The sequence below is a fragment of the Palaemon carinicauda genome, chromosome 14, assembly GCF_036898095.1.
Source record: "Palaemon carinicauda isolate YSFRI2023 chromosome 14, ASM3689809v2, whole genome shotgun sequence".
NCBI lineage: Eukaryota > Metazoa > Arthropoda > Malacostraca > Decapoda > Palaemonidae > Palaemon > Palaemon carinicauda.
Window position 1 is genome coordinate 118,497,492 of NC_090738.1, and position 19,392 is coordinate 118,516,883.

General features: G+C 39.1%; 1 protein-coding gene across 2 annotated transcripts in view; it reads left to right on the forward strand.

The window, feature by feature from the left end:
- rictor (rapamycin-insensitive companion of Tor) overlaps window positions 1-19,392 on the forward strand; it is a 165,204-nt gene that overhangs the window by 130,713 nt on the left and 15,099 nt on the right. For both annotated transcript variants that reach the window (XM_068387213.1, XM_068387214.1), the window contains exons 20-27: window positions 2,813-3,000; window positions 4,499-4,792; window positions 9,440-9,787; window positions 10,047-10,417; window positions 12,674-12,832; window positions 13,075-13,203; window positions 15,448-15,558; window positions 15,751-15,899. In XM_068387213.1, the coding sequence (XP_068243314.1) occupies window positions 2,813-3,000; window positions 4,499-4,792; window positions 9,440-9,787; window positions 10,047-10,417; window positions 12,674-12,832; window positions 13,075-13,203; window positions 15,448-15,558; window positions 15,751-15,899 (1,749 nt within the window). The remainder of the gene's footprint in view (window positions 1-2,812; window positions 3,001-4,498; window positions 4,793-9,439; window positions 9,788-10,046; window positions 10,418-12,673; window positions 12,833-13,074; window positions 13,204-15,447; window positions 15,559-15,750; window positions 15,900-19,392) is intronic.

The window sequence follows — 19,392 nt, forward strand, 5'->3', positions numbered from 1 at the left end:
ATATCCTATATAAACTATAAAAACTTTAATAAAACAAGAGGAAAAGAAACAAGCCAGAACAGCGTGCCCAAGTATACCCTCAAGCAAGAGAACTCTAACCCAAGGCAGTGGAAGACCATGGTACAGAGCCTATGGCGCTACCCAAGAATAGAGAACAATGGTTTGATTTTGGAGTGTCCTTCTCCTAGAAGAGCTGCTGGCCATGGCTAAAGAGTCTCTTCTACCCTTAACAAGAGGAAAGTGGCTACTGAACAATTACAGTGCAGTAACCCCTAGGGTAAACAAGAATTGTTTGATAATCTCACTGTTGTTAGGTGTAAGACGACAGAGGAGAATGTGTAAAGAATAGGCCAGACTATTCGTTGTGTGTGTGTGTGTGTGTGTGTGTGTGTGTGTGTGTGTGTGTGTGTGTAGGCAAAGGGAAAATGAACTGTAACCAGGGAGAAGGATCTAACGTAGTACTGTCTGGCCAGTCAAAAGACCCCCTAACTCTCTAGCGGTAGTATCTCAACGAGTGGCTGGTGCCTTGGCCAACCTACTACCTGTAGGGCACTCAAAGGACCCAATAACTCTTGTGGTAGTATTTCTACTTATGGTCATATAACAGCGGTCCATGGTGCTCTCTCTAGAATGCACGGCTGAATGCGAAAAGTCGATGTTTGGAAAATAGGCCTTACCTATGAGCTCCCTCAAAAAAGACTTAGGGCCCTAGCTGCAAGGCCTAAGGAAGACAGGTCAAACTTATCAGTGGTGGCAGTGGTCTGCACAGCAACAGGAGAACTTCCAACCTCCACTGGAGTGCAGCAATCACTGGAGAAACTATACGCATCATCAAGCCTTGTGCCTGCTGTTTCCCGGGAACTGCTGTAGGGCCATATGCACAGAAGCTACAGCAGCAGGAGCACTCATTGAAGGAAGGAAGGAAGGAAATGAAAAGCTTCCTTGGTGTTGTCTTGGGTGCTGCTAAGATCAACCCCAGAGAAGGTCTAGCTCTCTTCTTCCCCTTCCAAGCGTATATCTCCCACTGCACAGGAGGCCACAATCTGCACTCGACACATGGGATGATTACAAATAATTGTGACCCCTTATAAAAAGTGCAGGGAAAGCGATAATCTATAGCTGGTTTAATTATAAAATGGTTGCAGCAGCCACCCTTTCCAGGGGCAGGTTGTAAGGTCAGAGTGGTCTCTACATCCTTTCTTAGCGTTGGGTTTTCTTCTCACCCATACCCACATGATTTAGTTGTTTGCATGGTTGTAGACATTTGTCCTTTATGGGTACTAGGATGGCCAGGGCTCCAGCCACCGTTGAGATACTACCACTAGAGAGTTATTGGGTCCTTTGACTGGCCAGATAGTACTAAATTGGATTCCTCTCTCTGGTTACGGCTCATTTTTCTTTTGCCTACACATACACCGAATAGTTTGGCCTATGTTTTCCACGTTCTCCTCTGTCCTCATACACCTGACAACTGAGATTACAAAACGATTCTTCTTTACTCAAGGGGTTAACTTCTACACTGTAATGGTTCAGTAGCTACTTTCCTCTTGGTAAGGGTAGAAGAAACTCTTTAGCTATGGTAAGCAGCTCTTCTAGGACACTCCAAGATCAAACCATTGCTCTATAGTCTTGGGTAGTACCATAGCCTCTGTACTATGGTCTTCCACTGTCTTGGAGTAGAGTTCTCTTGCTTGAGAGTACACTGGGGCACACTATTCTATCTTATTTCCCCTCCTCGTTTTTTTTTTCTTTTTTTAAGTTTTCATAGTTTATATACAAGGGATCTGTTTTAACGTTGTTACCGTTCTTATCTGTTTTAACGATGTTACTGTTCTTATCTGTTTTAACATTGTTACTGTTCTTAAAGTATTTTATTTTAATTGTTTATTTCTTTTGTAGTTTATTTATTTCCTTATTTATTTTCCTCACTGAGCTATTTCTCCCTGTTCCATTGGATTTGTAGCATCCTGCTATTGCAACTAGGGTTGTAGCTTAGCTAGTAATAATGATAGTAATATGGTACACAAATTGTCTGTTTTGTCCTAGTAGTAGTCCTTGGAGACCACATAGTGCATTAACCCAAAAGAGGGGTTTTGACAAAGGGAAAACCTATATTTAAGGAGATGATGTGTGATCTCCAAGACCCTCCCTCCTCCCTTGCCTTGTGTAGGGGAGGGGAACATTTAATTTTCACTCTGATTGTGGAAGATGGCGGCTTGGTACATGTAGTATTGATTCCAGTATTAGAATTGGTTCTTGGTGATGACTTGTCATTAGTTACCAGAGGTTTTTCAGCCTCGGAGGTGATGATACTGGTTCAATAAATCCTGTATTTCTCCTTTTAGGACACTGTCCGTGCTTTGCACATTAAAAAATGGCCCTTGAGCAGGGAGGACAAAATTTCTGTGGTATTTTTATGTCATATTGGATTTCCTTCCCTAGCATGTATAGAAAAGTTTGGAAACCACCAGTAATCCCCACCCCCCAAAAATAGTAGTTTTTTACTCCTTCAAAATCCCTTTTTGGAGATTTTCCAAATTTCAGCCTACAGCAAGTATGTAGCTTTGGAAATAAAGCATTTATAGATATTTTTTCTTGGACTTTCAACATTTTAGCTTATCAATAACATTTTTATTAAATTACAACTTATTGAATAAGATATATATTTTGAAGCTACACCCAAGCCCTTCAGATCAACCCTGTGCTAGTTGAATATCGTAACACAGTGGTCTGGTTAAATTTTGTGTTATAATACTGTATGTAACATAATTTCATTTCATGCTTTGAATTTACAATTTTTATTTTCTCATAGACATTACCTCATAAATCGAAACCTTCGCCTGCGATGGGCCATCAGCGAAGTTTGTCAGACTGCCAACCAGTTATGGAAGAACAAACTACCTGTGACACTCCATTATCAGTACCCTCTCGTGATGATCTTACCATTGGTAAAAGGTCGTCATTAAGGTTTACTAAACTATTATCAAGTATACGAAGAAAGTAAGTGGTGATAATATGTATTATAATTCTTCTAAATCATAGATGACACTAGTCTTCTACTTTTAATATTGATGTAAAAAAATATCATGCAGCTTATTCAGGTGTATTATCTAGTTAATACCAAACTAACAGTGCTCAAAGCAAGGGAAAGCCATTAAATTACAAATGAATACCTACTTATTTTGGTGATATGATTTGTCTTCTGACATACGGTTTTTTTCTTCATGGTATGGCTGTACTTTGAAAATTAGGTCCCTTTTAGGCTTCTCCAATAATTGAATTAAGGATGTAAGTATTTATATATGAAAATATGTTTTATTAGGATTTTTTTTAAAGATATTGAGTGACAGGTCTCATTAGGTTATCTGGTGATCTATTTCCTTGCTCACTATTATGTTTTGATACTACATTTTCACTTTGTCATTCTCTGAGCTTAGAATTTATATGGTCACTTATTACAAGTATGATTTTTAAAAATATCTCTTTGCACTATACAGTAATGGGGCTCATAATGAGAAAATTGTTTAAAGGTAACAAATGAATGTTTGAGGCAATAGACAGGTCATTGAATTGCCGGACAATGTCCTAGAAACAACATATGCACCTACAATCAGCTCCCAAGCCCCCTCTTCACCAAAGTGAGATCAACAAGGGACCAGGTAATGGGAATTGACAAATCAGCAGTTGGACCTATGGGCCTCCTTAAGGCCACCACCTAAATTTAGCTCACAGAGAAAGTAAGGTCGTGTTTTTCTGTTAAATATTTCAAGCTACACGCATTGCTTAAACTTGCCACCTACAGATTATGAGTCACCAGTGATTCCACATAAGTTGAAATATTATGTAATATGGTCCATTTAAATCAGTCATGCATTCTAGATTGAAAAAATTGTGCATAGCATGTGGAGAAATTTGGACATTTATATGATGATTATATTGAAATAACAAATTTGGAGATGATTTGTATTTTTCCTAACATACAAACCTGGAGCTGGGGTATTAGTTTTCAACGTTGCCGAAAGTTAATACCCTTATAAACAGCGGAGGGTTTGTATGTGTGTTGGAACAACTATGATTACACATGCTGAATTTTCCTAGAATGTCTGATTAACTAATCAGGAGAGTAATAAATTGAAAATTAATATCAAACTGAGTGAGGCAATGTATTTCTTACATCCCCATTTAGTTTTATTTAGTCCCTGGTATGTTTGTCAAATTCTTCTGATGGAGAAGGAAGAAAGTACTGTACGTAAGTGTAGTTTTTGACATCAGTGTTGATCCCTATGTATTTTTGTATGGAATTATATTTTTTAAAGTCAGTGTTGATCCTTGTATATTTTTTTATGCTACAGTTAATTTTTAATATGTATAATATGTATCACAAAAAGTGGAAAGGAAAGATAAAGATTTTCCAAATTATTTAGACTAATTGTATAATTGATATACTGTATTCCTAAATTAATAAAATGATTAATGCAGTACTGTCTTAATTTAACAGATCTGAAAAACGGAGAAACTCGACAAGTAGCTATACAAGTAAATCTTCAACAGCATCAGAGCGTGTTACTGATCGTGTGGCTGCATTTTTACAAACTAAGAGAACCAAAGGGGAGTCCAGAAGTCACTCTCTCACAGACCCAGTTGCTTCAGATGATGATGCTGGTGACCATCGATATACCATAAGCTCAGAGTCATTGTCAGATGCTGCAGGAGATGGAGACTTACCTCTGGATAATTCAGCCGAGGAGTCACATGGAGGGTACCCTATCCCTTATCAAACAAGAGCACAACTGTAAGCACAATCATTTCTTTCTTTATACATTGCTGAATTGATTACAAAGTGATTAGTATTAATAATTAGTTATAATCACTAGTGGTGCTATAGTACAGTCCATATCTTAATATGTGAAATAGTCAATAAAATCTGTCATAGATTTGGTATTTACTTTTTTAGTAGTGATGCCAAGTTACTTATAATTAATCAATCGGTTGTCATATTGGAATAACAATTGTTTTGATGGAGTAAGTATAAATGGTCACCATAACACCAATTCTGGTCCTTTATTTGTTCAGTTTATACAACGAAGATAACCACATATTTCTTCAGTTTCAAATACTTCATTTTGTATTTTACTGATGTAGTGTAGTGATATTTTGGAGATATGAACAATGGCAGCTCAGATATCAAACATAACTCGTTCTTAACCCATGTTCAAACACCAAATCAATTTTGCCCATAAAAATGAATGAAAATACTGTAGCATTAATTGGTTCCTACCCAAAGATGCTTGTATCGTAAGTCAATTTTATCTAAATTTTACAATACTAGATTACAGTGCATTACATGAAACAAAATAAAAAGTTATAATTAATCGAATGAATTGATTTATACATAATAACAATGAACTTAACTTTACCTTTAGGAAGGAGAGTGGATGGCTTGAGTGGAAGGAGGAGAAGAGGTGTTAGTGTTGGTTGGAGAATCCTCCTCCCTTTTTTCTGGCACTACCATTGATACACTTAGGACCTTTCTACTAAAATCTGATCCAGTGTTTTGTTTCTGCCTCTGTTTTAAGAGGTTTTTGAAATTACTCAAAGCATTATCATTAAAAATATTGCTTGCTCTGCTGGCTGCTGCCTTTTTTGAATGATAGTTTTCTATAAAACTGTGTAAGGGCCCATTTTTCTCTTTTGCCATTGTGCATGGATAAACACAAAAAAACAGTAAAATAAATTAATGAAAGAGCTAACAGAACAATGCTTTGTGAGCCTAGTCTGGGTTTGAGCAATGCATAAACTGGCTCAGTTGCCTTTGTCTCCATCCATACAGTTTCTTTTTGTTTAATCTCTGAGGCAAAATTTTTTTTAGAAAATTTTAATCGACCACCGAATTGCTTGATTTCTTGGGTGTTCAATCTACAAGGTATTACTGTATATATAAATACTATTAGGAGCTTCTTATAAGGGATGTGCAGGAACAGGCCCCTTCTAAATAGAAGTTGCAGGTGGTCCTTGTCAGGATTTTGAGAAGGTCAGGCTAGTCTTCTTCCACCCCTGCCCTTTTCCCACCAATCCTAATATACATCAAATAGCCTGGCATATTCTTTACAGATTCTCCTCTGTCCTCATACACCTGACAACACAGATTACCAAACAATTAATCTTCACCCAAAGGGTTAACTACTGCACTGTAATTGTTCACTGGCTACTTTCCTCTTGGTAAGTTTAGAAGAGACTCTTTAGCTATGGTAAGCAGCTCTTCTATGAGAAGGACACTCCAAAATCAAACCATTGTTCTCTAGTCTTGGGTAGTGACATAGCCTCTGTACCATGGTCTTCCACTGCCTTGGGTTAGAGTTCTCTTGCTTGAGGATACACTCGGGTACACTATTCTATCTTATTTCTCTTCCTCTTGTTTTGTTAAAGTTTTTATAGTTGATATAGGAGCTATTTATTTTGATGTTACTGTTCTTAAAATATTTTATTTTTCCTTTTTTCCTTTCCTTGCTGGGCTATTTTCCCTTGTGGGGCCCCTGGGCTTATAGCATCCTGGTTTTCCAACTAGGGTTATAGCTTGGCAAGTAATACTGTAATAGTAATAATAATAATTACCTAAAGGTTTGGCACAGACACTGTCGCTGGGCCTTGCCTCTTTAAAGTTACTGCATGATGGATCAGTGATTTCTGCAAAACTGTCCTCCTCTCCACTGCTGTCTTGATGTCACTTTGTAAAAAGTGCCATAAACCTCCGCACTGAAGTGTTTTTTTGAGACTGGGACCCCACAGCATCCCTCTTCAACAACCAGTTGGTCCACTGGGTTGCTACTTGGTTTGTGCCAAAAAGGTCACTGCCTTCCCACCAAATAGCATGAAACCTCTCTACTTCGCTATTGAGTTGGAGGTTGATAACCCTGTGCAGATCAACCCATTATCTGTACAAAGTGCATCATAGCACCTGACCCCGGGTCTAAGCCTTGAGACTGCTTGGAGGGGGGCATTGGCAGAAGATTCCAATGGCTGCTGCCTCAGAACCCAAGAATAACATACTTTCTGTTCCAAGTCTTTCTGAGGAAAGGCTCACTGACTGGACAAAACTGATGGGTCATCAAGAAGAAGCGACAGCATTGAACTGTTATGTAGAACCTATACTGCCTTAAAAGGGTTTGGTGACAGGACCATGTTGGACTGGTTGGATGCAGCTGACTTTTCAGAAACACAGATCTTTATCATTCACCCAGTCCAAAGTAACACTTGCAAGTTCCTACCACAGGAGATCCAAAGAAGGTCTTGACCCATGAGCGGTGCCATAGCATAGAACAGTGGCTGAGAACTCACCTCTTACTGGTGCCACCATCATCACACCCAGTTTGTTATGAATGCAAGAACTTGCATAAAGGAGCACTCTGACTCCATTCTTGTTGTATCAAAGTTCAGTGCCTGTAGGGTCAGCGAGTCATGGGCGATCTCGTCCACTACAAAGGTCGAGAGCTAAACAGGCTGCTCCAGATATCTATCCCCCGGGTGTGTAGAAGTGTCAAACGATCTTCAATGCCTACCACCTGCAAGATGTAACCCACAGGAACCTGAGACATTCTCCATCAGTCCTGTGGTGGCTTCACAAGTGGTTTAAACACCTCAAGCTCTTTGTTGCAGAGGTTACCCAGGATTAGGTCTGTAGTGAATGATAAGAATAACTGGCTCCTTTCTTTCATCTTTCCCTCTTAGGGAACAGCACCTATGGTACTTTGCAAGCTGACCTTCTCTTTACAGTGAACCCTCGCTACTTCGCGGTTCGACCATCGCGGATTCACCACTTCGCGGATTTTTTCCATAACCCATATATATACAGTAATATATATATATATATATATATATATATGTATGCATGTATTTATGTATATATGTAGGTATGTATATGTGTATACATATATATATATATATATATATATATATATATATATATATATATATATATATATATATATATATATACACACGCACACACACACACACACACACACACACACATATATATATATATATATATATATATATATATACATATATATATATATATATATATATATATATATATATATATATATATCTAAAGTAGGAAGATGTGATGTAGTTCTAAGGGAAAAGTATGGGAAATATGTCTGGGTAATAAGCAAAGCTCTACCTCCAGTTTGTTTCTTCATTATGATCAGAGATAAATGTAAACAAAACATTGGTTGCCATTTTTTATCTTGCTTTAGCGTGTTTAGGAAATGCATGATATAAAATCACCTTTAATATTTGTGCCTGTTTTAGTTTAGGGTACTGTAGTACATGCATTAAGTGTTCTGTACATTAAAGGGTAGTTTGTTAACAGTACTACGTACAAGGGAAGGTTTTAAAAGTCTGAATATACATGTTGAATAAATAGGTAAATATGGTGTCACTACTTCGCGGATTTTCACCTATCGCGGCCGCGACTGGAACCTATCTACCGCGATAAACGAGGGTTCACTGTATTCAGGTAATAACCATTTCCCTCGTGTAACCTGGTATAGAAATATATACTTGTTACATCCCCAATCCCCTTTGCGAGGTTAGAATTGGGTAACGTCTACAGTTGGTACAAAGAATTCCATGATCTCGGAGAATTCTTACCTAGAGAAGTCACATTGCTAGTATCACACGATAACACGGATTGCTTAGGCTGGTAAAGCGTGCTATTGCACGAGGTTTTAGCGAGGTTTCAGGGTTATTTCTCTCTATGCGTGTGTAGCACAAAGGAAAACCCTGTGTCAAAAACCAGCCAGTTGGTTAGGACTTCCACACACCTTAGGGTTAGTCTTCCCTAATAAAGAGCGAAAGGGTTTGTGTTAGTGACAGAACAAATGACAAATTTAAAGTAATTTGTATTTTTCCTAATGATACAAATCGTGAGTTCTTTATACAAATTTGCCCTGCCATCACCTATCGACCTGCAAGTCTTGCCTGCAATAAAAAGTGACAAGACAATACAGGTGTCTGTGAGCGGGGTAGCCAGTACTAATTCCCCCCCCCCCCTCCGCTTACTAGCGGTGGGGTAGTTATACCTTGCTAAAAAGTCTTATGGCTAGTTTTCCAGCTTTGCCGAAAGTATATTCCCTAATAAAGAGCTCAAGGTTTGTATCGTTGGGAAAAATACAAATTTCATAATTTAAATTTGTCATTTTAGCCTGCCATGACTGAACAGGAAGGATACCAAGCTATTGGGAAAGATATCTAAAAATCACTGTATTTATATATCCTGATATAGAAGTTTCTTTTATGCCCATACATTATTTTGGAATGATTATTCTGTAGTTTTTTACCTTTTTAAAATTCTTACTTATAGAGGATAAAGTCAATATAACTAGTTTTAATACAATAGTTAGTTTTTAATTTTGCCATTTTTTCCATATTACAGTGATACTCGTCTGAGCCCTATTGCTAGCCGAGCTTCACTTTCCACCATGGGTTCACAACTAGAAGGTGGAGTAGAACTTCGCAAAGGGGTTCGGGGAGGCTCCATCCGTGGTTCAAGTAGTGCCCTGTTTGCTGAAGATCTTATTGGTGGTAGTGGTGCTGTAACTCCAATCCAGTCTTTAACAGGAATGGGGGGAAGCTTTCCGCTGTCAACTCAAAGTTACTTAACCCTTCGTTGCATTTCTAATCAACATCGGAGGCTAATATCCGAGCCTAGTCAAGAGGACAAACCTTCCCGTAACTCTCTTAAGGGATTCTTATCTTCTAGCTATGAGCAGGGGGTTCCTCAGTAAGTAAAAATAAGATAATCAAAGGTACTAATGATATGAAATTGTAAATATTTTACATGAAGTTTATCTGTGTGCTTCTTGATAATCTGCTTCATACAGTCATGCACAAACCTGAATTAATCTTTCTATTATTTTGCTGCTCATTCTCAACAAGAGGACTTGATTTTGAAGATGCAACTGTTGCATCTTACATATGAAATTATTTGTTAGTATCTTTAACTTATATCCTTTTAATGAATAACAAAATTTGTTTTCCAGCATGTTGAGCAATTATCCAGAAGCACGTGGAATGGTCCGGTCACCCTCAGGTTGTAGTGAAGTGTCATCCATACGCTCTGGAGTTCGTGGAGTTGGATTTGGTGGTGGTATGAGTCGAGGGTTTGGAAGCCTTGCTCTGGGTGGTGTATCAACCCACCAGTCTGGTCAATGTTATTTAGGACTGTCTTTACCATTAGATCTGGATCTCCTCCTGTATGATGCTGTAACTGACAAAAACAACACTTCACATGACAATGGAGCAGGGCTTACAGTCCTTTATTCTAATGGAACTTCAGCTAAAGACAGATTTCCAGCTATCACTGAATCTGAATTGGAAGCAATTTCAGAAGAAAATGCATCTAACAAAAAATGTAAGCATTGCACAGTATTTTTTCAAATAAGTAGAACTTGACAAACTATATAGTCTTATTTTATCATGAAAACTATATATTGGATCATATAAAAAGTAAATAGTTTGGTATTTGTATCTTTGAGAAGCTACGTGTTCATAATCATGGTAAAATTTTTGTTTAACCCACTTGACATTTCAGGTATTGTTATACTTATTTTGGTTTCATCACAATCACATCATTCATAAATGCCAAAATTTTTGGTCTTTGTATATCACAAACATTACATTCCCTTGTCTACAATATCGCCTGCTTTATTTTTCGTCTGAAGAGTTTAGCAAAATTCCAAAGTTATTGATCCCTTTGCATGATTGTTCAAAGCTTTTTTTCAGTATTTCTTCATCAATTTTATATTGTGTCATCCTTTTCACCCTAATTTCCCTATCGTTATTGGTTTGAACATTTTCTGAATATTTGCTCTAGCTGTTAGTTGTGCCCTTTTTAAGCAGTGTTAATTTATAGAGTTAGGGGCTTCTGATATTCAGCTACATTTTTCTTACTAATTATCCTTAGTACTTTCTAGAAAATATTTGTTTTGCAATAGTCTGAATGAGTTCTGTTTGTTAAATATAAAGTTCACAATGATCAGTTAGCAAATTTAATCCCTATCTGTTTAGCTAACAAAGGCTTTTCACATATTTATTTTCTGTTAGATTTATGTTGTTTTGTGTTGTGTACAAAAGGTAACATAACCTTTTGCACAACTTTTCACACATTTTATATTTTTTGCTTTTTGAGGAATTCATGTGCTATGTGGTCTCTAAGGACTTTTCTGTAAAGGGTAGGATAGAGAATACAATACAACAAAAATACCAAAGAAACATTTTATCCCCTTCTGTAGTGCTAGTGTTTCAACGTGCAAAGCACAGGCTCTGTGTGTATGAGGGAGATCTATCGTTTCAGGCTCTATTGAACCCATCACTGCGGGGGTCTACTGTAATTAAATTCCCCACTTCAATTAACTCTCTCAGACAAAAGATTGTTTTCTGTCATTAGCCAGCTACATTGTTGATGATTCATTAGTCATTCCAGCACTACTAAAAACATATAGGATATGTAAAGTTACATACATACATATATAGTACCAAGGCACTTCCCCCAATTTTGGGGGTAGTCGACATCAAACAAATGAAGAAAAAAAAGGGGGGGACTTTTCCTCTCTAAGCTCCGCCCAGCCTGACGAGGGACTCAACCGAGTTCGGCTGGTACTGCTAGGGTGCCACAGCCCACCCTCCTCCGTTATCCACCACAGATGAAGCTTCATAACGTTGTATCCCCTACTGCTGCTACCTCCGCGGTCATCCAAGGCGACCGGAGGAAGCAGCAGGGCCTACCGGAACTGCGTCACAATCGCTCGCCATGCATTCCTAATTCTAGCACGCTCTCCTGCCTCTCTCATATCTATCCCCCTACCCAGAGTTTTCTTCACTCTATCCATCCACCCAAACCTTAACCTTCCTCTTGTACTTCTCCATCAACTCTTGCATTCATCACCTTCTTTAGCAGACCGCCATTTTCCATTCTCTCAACTACAAATTACCTTGAAAACTTAAGCCTTAGCCCACTTCTGCCTGCACCAGTCAAATTACCTCTTATGTGAATGCAACCTTAATGACTTTCTTGAGTTACCAGAGCAATTGGTTCTTCAGTACACTAATTTTATTTTTTAAGCCCTTCTCAGGAGCATTCTACTTAGAATAAGAATTTTTGTTAGGCTGGAGGAACGTAGAGAGTAGAGGTCCCCCCCCTTTTTTTTTTTCATTTGTTGATGTCGGCTACTCCCCAAAATTGGGGGAAGTGCCTTGGTATTTGTATGTATGTATGTATTAAAGGTAATTGAAATTTTCTCACAAAACATCTTATTTGTTTAACTATTCCCCACCTCCCAACCTGGCAGTCTTTTATTCAGGCAAGATGATGAAAGGAAGGTAGGTGATTAATGGGTACTTGGTGTAGCGGTACCACTGCGTTTGTTTTTGTCTTAAATGGAAGACTGCAGGTTTTGGGTTATTCAAAGACCATCAAGATGGGCATATAAGTGTGTTATGGTTCCATGGAGAAATCCTGTTTATTTTCACTAAATAATTCAGAAGATATGAAAGAATTTACCAAATAAAGATCTAGAGGTAAGATACAAATATTGCATGTCTTTCACTTAAAGTGTATTAAAAGTATTATTTGTTAGTAGATGTACTAATATAGTTTTTCTTCTATCAGCCTCGAGTATTACCGGAATTGATAAGAAGAGTCACCCCAAGAGTACAAATTTGGAAGCGGAGGGAACAGGCCTTGAACTTCATACAACCTCTACCTGTCTAGCTTGCTTTTCAATGGTGTCCCCATCACCCCTCATTGAGACCAGTCCTCTGTCACAGTGTTAGTTTTATTTTGTGATTGTGTGTTTGAGTTCAGCTAAAGCTTTTTTTTTGTATTGTTGAGATTTCAATATGCTAGATTAGTAGATAATTTATTACTACTATCTTAGTACCATAATTACAATGAATATTCAGCAGTTGATTATCACAATAATCTTTAGGTTTCTAATACTGTACAGCCTGTGTATTACTACAGTGATTTTGAGATTTATTTACATAACTTAAAAGTGAATAATATTGCAGGTGAGAGTGATGTCCCTATTCTTGAGGTCGTAGCTGAATCGCCACCTTTACAGCGAGTTAAGGCAACAAATGAAGTCTCAGAAGCTTCAGAATCTTCCAGTGTGAATAGTCAAGGCTGGGATGACATAGGTATAATTTTTATTCTCTCTCTCTCTCTCTCTCTCTCTCTCTCTCTCTCTCTCTCTCTCTCTCTCTCTCTCTCTCTCTCTCTCTCTCTCTCTCTCTCTCTCTCTCTCTCTCTCTTTTTTTTTTTTTTTTAGAATACATGTAACTTTGATTTGGTGGCAATTATGATGCAGTCTACAGAGCAGTATGGGTGATAAGGTAAACCATCACTCGCTAACTTTAACAATAAAGCCAAGGATACAAATACTATGGAGGTCAGCAGTGACATCCATGATGTTCCAGCTGGACACACACACACACACACACACACACACACTCTCTCTCTCTCTCTCTCTCTCTCTCTCTCTCTCTCTCTCTCTCTCTCTCTCTCTCTCTCTCTCTCTCTCTCTCTCTCTCTCTCTCTCTCTCTCTCACATATATATATTGTTGACAGAGCAGCACTAACAGTGAGTCAGAACATCATGAATTGTTTCGGATCCAACCAAGAGGCGAGCTAAAAGCCAAGAAAAGAATGAGTAGTATTTAGCAGACCCCATGCAAAGAAAACAATCAGGTCCTGGGACACCACACTAATTACTTCAAGTCGTAAGATAGCCTTGGTAGATAATATGGTTCTTCTGCAGAAGTTGGCCAAATAACCATTAACCATAGTGACAGTTAAAGATCTCTGTGAATGCTTAAATGACAGGCTGATGTCCCTCACAAGATCATGAGATCATCCTTGTGTTTGACACATACAGAGATAATTCTCTGAAGAGTGCTACCAGGGATAAAAGAAAGCAAGGAAGAGCACCAATCCACTATCAGGTCATAGATGACATAAACATGAAACACATCCCAATAACCAGGTTCCTTTCATAGCAAGACAAAGGCTGAGCTAACCAACTATCCTGCTCCAAGGACTTGAAGTATAATAGCACACTCAAACTGGTCATCACCTTTTCTTCAGAGCAAACCAGGACCAATGAAAGCTTGCTATTCTCGGACAATAATCATAAAGAGGCAGACACACTGTTAATCCACCAGGCTGTTTTGACATCACAGCTAAACCCATGAGATGCACAAGTGGTTTTCTTCTCCCCAGACAGATATCCTAGTGGTACATACATACATATACCAAGGCACTTCCCCCAATTTTGGGGGGTAGCCGACATCAACAAATGAAACAAAAACAAAAAAGGGGACCTCTACTCTCTACGTTCCTCCCAGCCTATCAAGGGACTCAACTGAGTTCAGCTGGTACTGCTAGGGTGCCACAGCCCACCCTCCCCCGTTATCCACCACAGATGAAGCTTCATAATGCTGAATCCCCTACTGCTGCTACCTCCGCGGTCATCTAAGGCTGCGGAGGAAGCAGCAGGGCCTACCGGAACTGCGTCACAATCGCTCGCCATTCCTTCCTATTTCTAGCACGCTCTCTTGCCTCTCTCGCATCTATCCTATCACCCAGAGCTTCCTTCTCTCCATCAATCCACCCAAACCTTGGCCTTCCTCTTGTACTTCTCCCATCAACTCTTGCATTCATCACCTTCTTTAGCAGACAGCCATTTTCCATTCTCTCAACATGGCCAAACCACCTCAACACATTCATATCCACTCTAGCTGCTAACTTATTTCTTACACCCGTTCTCACTCTCACCACTTCGTTCCTAACCCTATCTACCCGAGATACACCAGCCATACTCCTTAGACACTTCATCTCAAACACATTCAATTTCTGTCTCTCCATCACTTTCATTCCTAGTGGTAGTCATAAGAAACTGTAACCTTATGCTGAAAAACGTCCATTTTCATAGTCTCTGGGTTTATTGGGATAGAGCCAAATGGGTAGGAAGAGCAAAGAATTTGCCAGCCTTCCATGCATTTGCTACGGCTGACAATACTGGACAATTCCCTCTTATAAACAAAGCAACTTGCTGAAAGCGTAGGTGAAGGCATATAGAGATGTAATCACTTCTCTGTCGATGCTTTCAACAGAAGGAGAAGTGACTGACACTATATTGTCCACAATGGCTAACTCCGTCCTTACAGTCTACTCCACCAAAGGCATCTACATCAAGACCATCTCCAAACTATGATAGCATCTCTTCTGCTAGCCTATGGCAGAAAGTGACATTCGTATTTCCCAAATACCTTAAGCCCATTCATTATTTTAAAGAAATGCTAAAATAAAAAAGAATTATTTATATATAGACAGTATATATATCATCTCTGTATTTATACAATATTACTCTTTATTTGTTACAGGTGAAGGCAAAACTGGAACAAAGAAAGCAAATCAGACTTTATTAAGAAAAGAAATCTTGAGATTTATCACCAACCTATTGTCTTCCATAGCTGCTAGGTCATCAGAATCAGGTAAATTTTCTTGGTAGTTCTATGAATTATATCTAATACCTGGAATAGAATAGTATTGTATATCAATGGTTTGATTAAATTATTTACCAAAATTATCTAGTCTTGTAGTTTCTGTAAAAGTGTTCATAATGGGTATTATGATTTTAAATCTGGAGGTATGAATCATACATTCAATTCTTTCATTTAAAACAGGACTACTGGCTTTGAAGCAACGCTGGCCTCAGGCTTTTAATGATTCATGTTTGTACTCAGAAGTTTGCCTCATTCTTGCATCTTACTCGTTTCGTCTAACAGCTCGTCGTTTTGTTCAAGAATTGTTCCTGGATCTGTTATTGACTGAGGTAGGAATTGGTTTGTGATTTAGAGATTTCCCATAATAAATGTTTTCTTATTTAAAAAAAATCATCTTTACAGTTTAAGAATGTACACAAGAATTAGATTAATGAAAAATTTTCTCCTGTAAGTTTTTTTCTCATAAAATCTTTCATATTTTGTCCTTGATTAATAGATAGCTAATTTTGAAATCTTATCAGCTTTCGCAGGAGAACTTTTCCCCTTTTGTGTGATGTTTATGTTCATAAATTCAACTATGATGTAATTAGAAATGGGAGGAAAATCTATCTTTTCTCTTTTGAAATTGGTGAAACAAGATATATTATTCACAAGGTAACCACCCCTTTTTATGGTCAACTTTATATCCATATTAAAGAATATTCAGGTGTTTGTTAGAAATTGTGAATATTAATGGATTTATGTAACTCGTCAGCATCATTTTCATGATCAAATTTAAATATACAAATAAGAACATATTTGTTCTTACACGAACACCAACCATCATCCCTTAATATGAGGATGACTTTAGCAAAGCTGGAAGGGCCGTTTAAACTTTAATTGAGGTACAGTAAGCATAGTTGCTTGTCACGTGGTGGGTAGGCCTCATTCACCCGACAGGTGGAGCAACCCTCACTTTGACTTCAGCCACAGTTCAGTAGTAACTTCTCTGTATTTTATATTTGGCTGATTGTTTTCTTTTTCTCTTTCTCTTTCCAGAGTTTTTATGTTGCTTGTACTTGGAGACTCCATGCAGTTTTGTCCTAAAGGTTATTAGTGGATCCCCATCAAAGCTTATGAGTTTTGCAGGCGGTATGACTGTTAGCAGACTTGCCCTAGCGACGAGTGTACAGCATGACCTCCTCATCAGTGGATAGAGTTCTCAAAGAAGAGGAAGAAGACAACTAAGAGGGATTCATTGACATTGACTTGGCAATACCCAAGCTGATACTGAGGAAGCTCTTTAGCTCCTCCTCCTCATCTAGGGATTTAAAGCCTCCTGCTGTGTCTCCTTCGGATTCTTCAAGGTCTGGGTCCTCTGTAGGAATTCATAAGGGGGAAGAGAGACTCCTTTCCCTCGATTATTGTTTTGAAGGAGGCAATGGTATCACCTTCACCCAGCAAAGGTAATAACCCCTGTATCTCTCTAAAAATACTCGCACTACTGTACTGATTGACAATGAGTCTCACAAGGACCTGGATCTTGGGTTGTTATCGATAGTACCCCATCGGCTGAAAAGCTTCGAGAGGTGTTGGCTGCTGCTAGGACCAGAAAGTCTTCCTTGCTGCACCCTCCTCTTTTGTGCCACTTGCGGTGGACAATGTGATGCGGTGCATCTTGGCAAGTTCTGCCTATTGCAGCGGAGGAGGCTGTTTCTTTGCCTGCTACATATAGATCACCGCCAGCCTAGAAATCCTTGAAATTGGTGAAGTATGATAAGGAAAGTGTAAGCGTTCGACTTCCCTTATCACCTCCTCCTTTCCTTTATCTTCTTTATTGCTTCTTGCTGAGCCTTCGTATGTGCTGCCTGCTGTCCCGAAGATAGGGCAGCTGTAGTCACTGTAGTACAGAACGACAGATCGTGCCAAGAATCACGAGGTATCAACTGATTTTTCTGCACGGTTTCATGGGAGAAGCAGCACTGTACCAAAACCCGACCTTTCCTGAGAGGAGGTTTAGGTACGAAGTACTGGAGCTCTTGTTCCTGCTACCAGTCCAAGGTCTCATGCGAGACCAAGCACTAGCACTTCTGGTCGGGACGTTGTCTGCCACCCTCATCCCTCTCCTGTCCCAGGGTGTTTCCATGATGCTTTGATGACACCAATGATGAAAGCTGCCCCGAATAAATCTCACACTTACTAGCAACGAGACAGTCACTCATGTGAAAGAAGGTAGCTTGGGGTTATTCTCATTATTCACCTTCACCATGAGATCATCCTCCTTGTGCAGTATCTACAAAAGTACGATCTCCACGTTCCCGGTCTCCACAAACAAAGGGTCCTCACATTTGGTCTCAATGCACCTGGTTTCCTAATGCGCTATCACTGAGTAATCAGTCGCAGAGTGCTCGGTCCTCTCAAGTTTGGACACTGTGTCAAGACACTGACCAAGAATACCCTCGTGATCAGACACCAAGTTACATGACCTCATGTACTTCGACTTCTCAAGACTCGGACTCCAGTTTTTCAGAAATTCCAACCCTCGGTCACCTGATCCTTCCCTCTGACGACAGACAGGATATTGCCTACCATTGTGCTAGATCCTGCCAGCAACTGAAATCTTTCAATGCACTTAGGCCAGTTGAAAAAAGTAATTTTTGGGCCTTAAAATTAATGAAGTAATTTTAAATATAAAACTTACCCGCTGGTTATATAATGGCTAAAGTCCCTGACGCCTCGGCAGGAAATTCAAAATCTCGCGCGGCTTAGTGCAGATATGCCAGGTGTACCCCAGTGCCCTCGCGGTACTACAGGTAGAACTATGCTCAACTAATCCAGATTTTTCCTGCCGGCCATAGCTGGCTGTTCTATTGGAAATTCTCTATCGTTTTGCTTACTCTGTTTTGACGTTATTTGGTGATGTATTAACGTTTTTGAGTTTTAGCTTTTGCTTATTTGTTTTATTTGATCTGTGATCACGTATTTATAACTTAAAAGGTAGGGTTAGAAGGTTTTTCAACCTATTTTAAACCTCACGAAAGCCTAGGGGCGAAATGTAAACATTTCGTGTGAGAACGGCGGTAGCTTGATGTTCTCCAGGTTGGCGTGTTGTTCAGCGGGCAAGGTCGTGGGTGGGTTGGATACGATGGCCTTGTCGGCCGCAAAACCAGTAAACTCCTTGTTTGGCATCGGAAATTTTTTCGCCAAAATGCTCGTGAGAGAGCCGTATTTAGTCTGTTAATGGCAGTCTCATTGTACCTCACGATCCGAAACACTCAAGCGAGTGCCGTTTTAAGTCCCCTAATGGAAAGGAGTGTCCAAGGGCATTTCTGCTCCGGGGTCACCAGTTGTGAGGGTACAGAGAGGCAGTTTCCAACACTGATGATTTTTTGACGAGAGAGCCGGACTACATCGAGACGTGCGGACGTAAAAGTAGCACAGAAAATGCCTGAGGCGGATTAGCCAGGCTTAGGTTTAAATTTGTGTTTCATTTGGTACAAAAATCATTGAATAATAATCTTAATATAAAATGTACATATTTGTTTATCACATCAGAAGAAAGAGCGGAGAATTCCGCGTTTACTGATATAGAACAAAATACAGTACAGGTATTGCTCGACTTACGACCGAGATGAGGACCGAGAGATGAGTCGTAAGTCGAGTTGGTCGTATGTCGAACTAGAAAAGTGAAGTTTCCGTAGATTTATTTTGATACGTTATGATTCGGCAATCATCTGGATCATATTTTGTCAATATTTTCTTACTGTCTATCATTATTCCATTTTCTTGTTTCATAGGATATCCTATGCTCTATAAATGCATTATTGTATTCTATTCATCAAT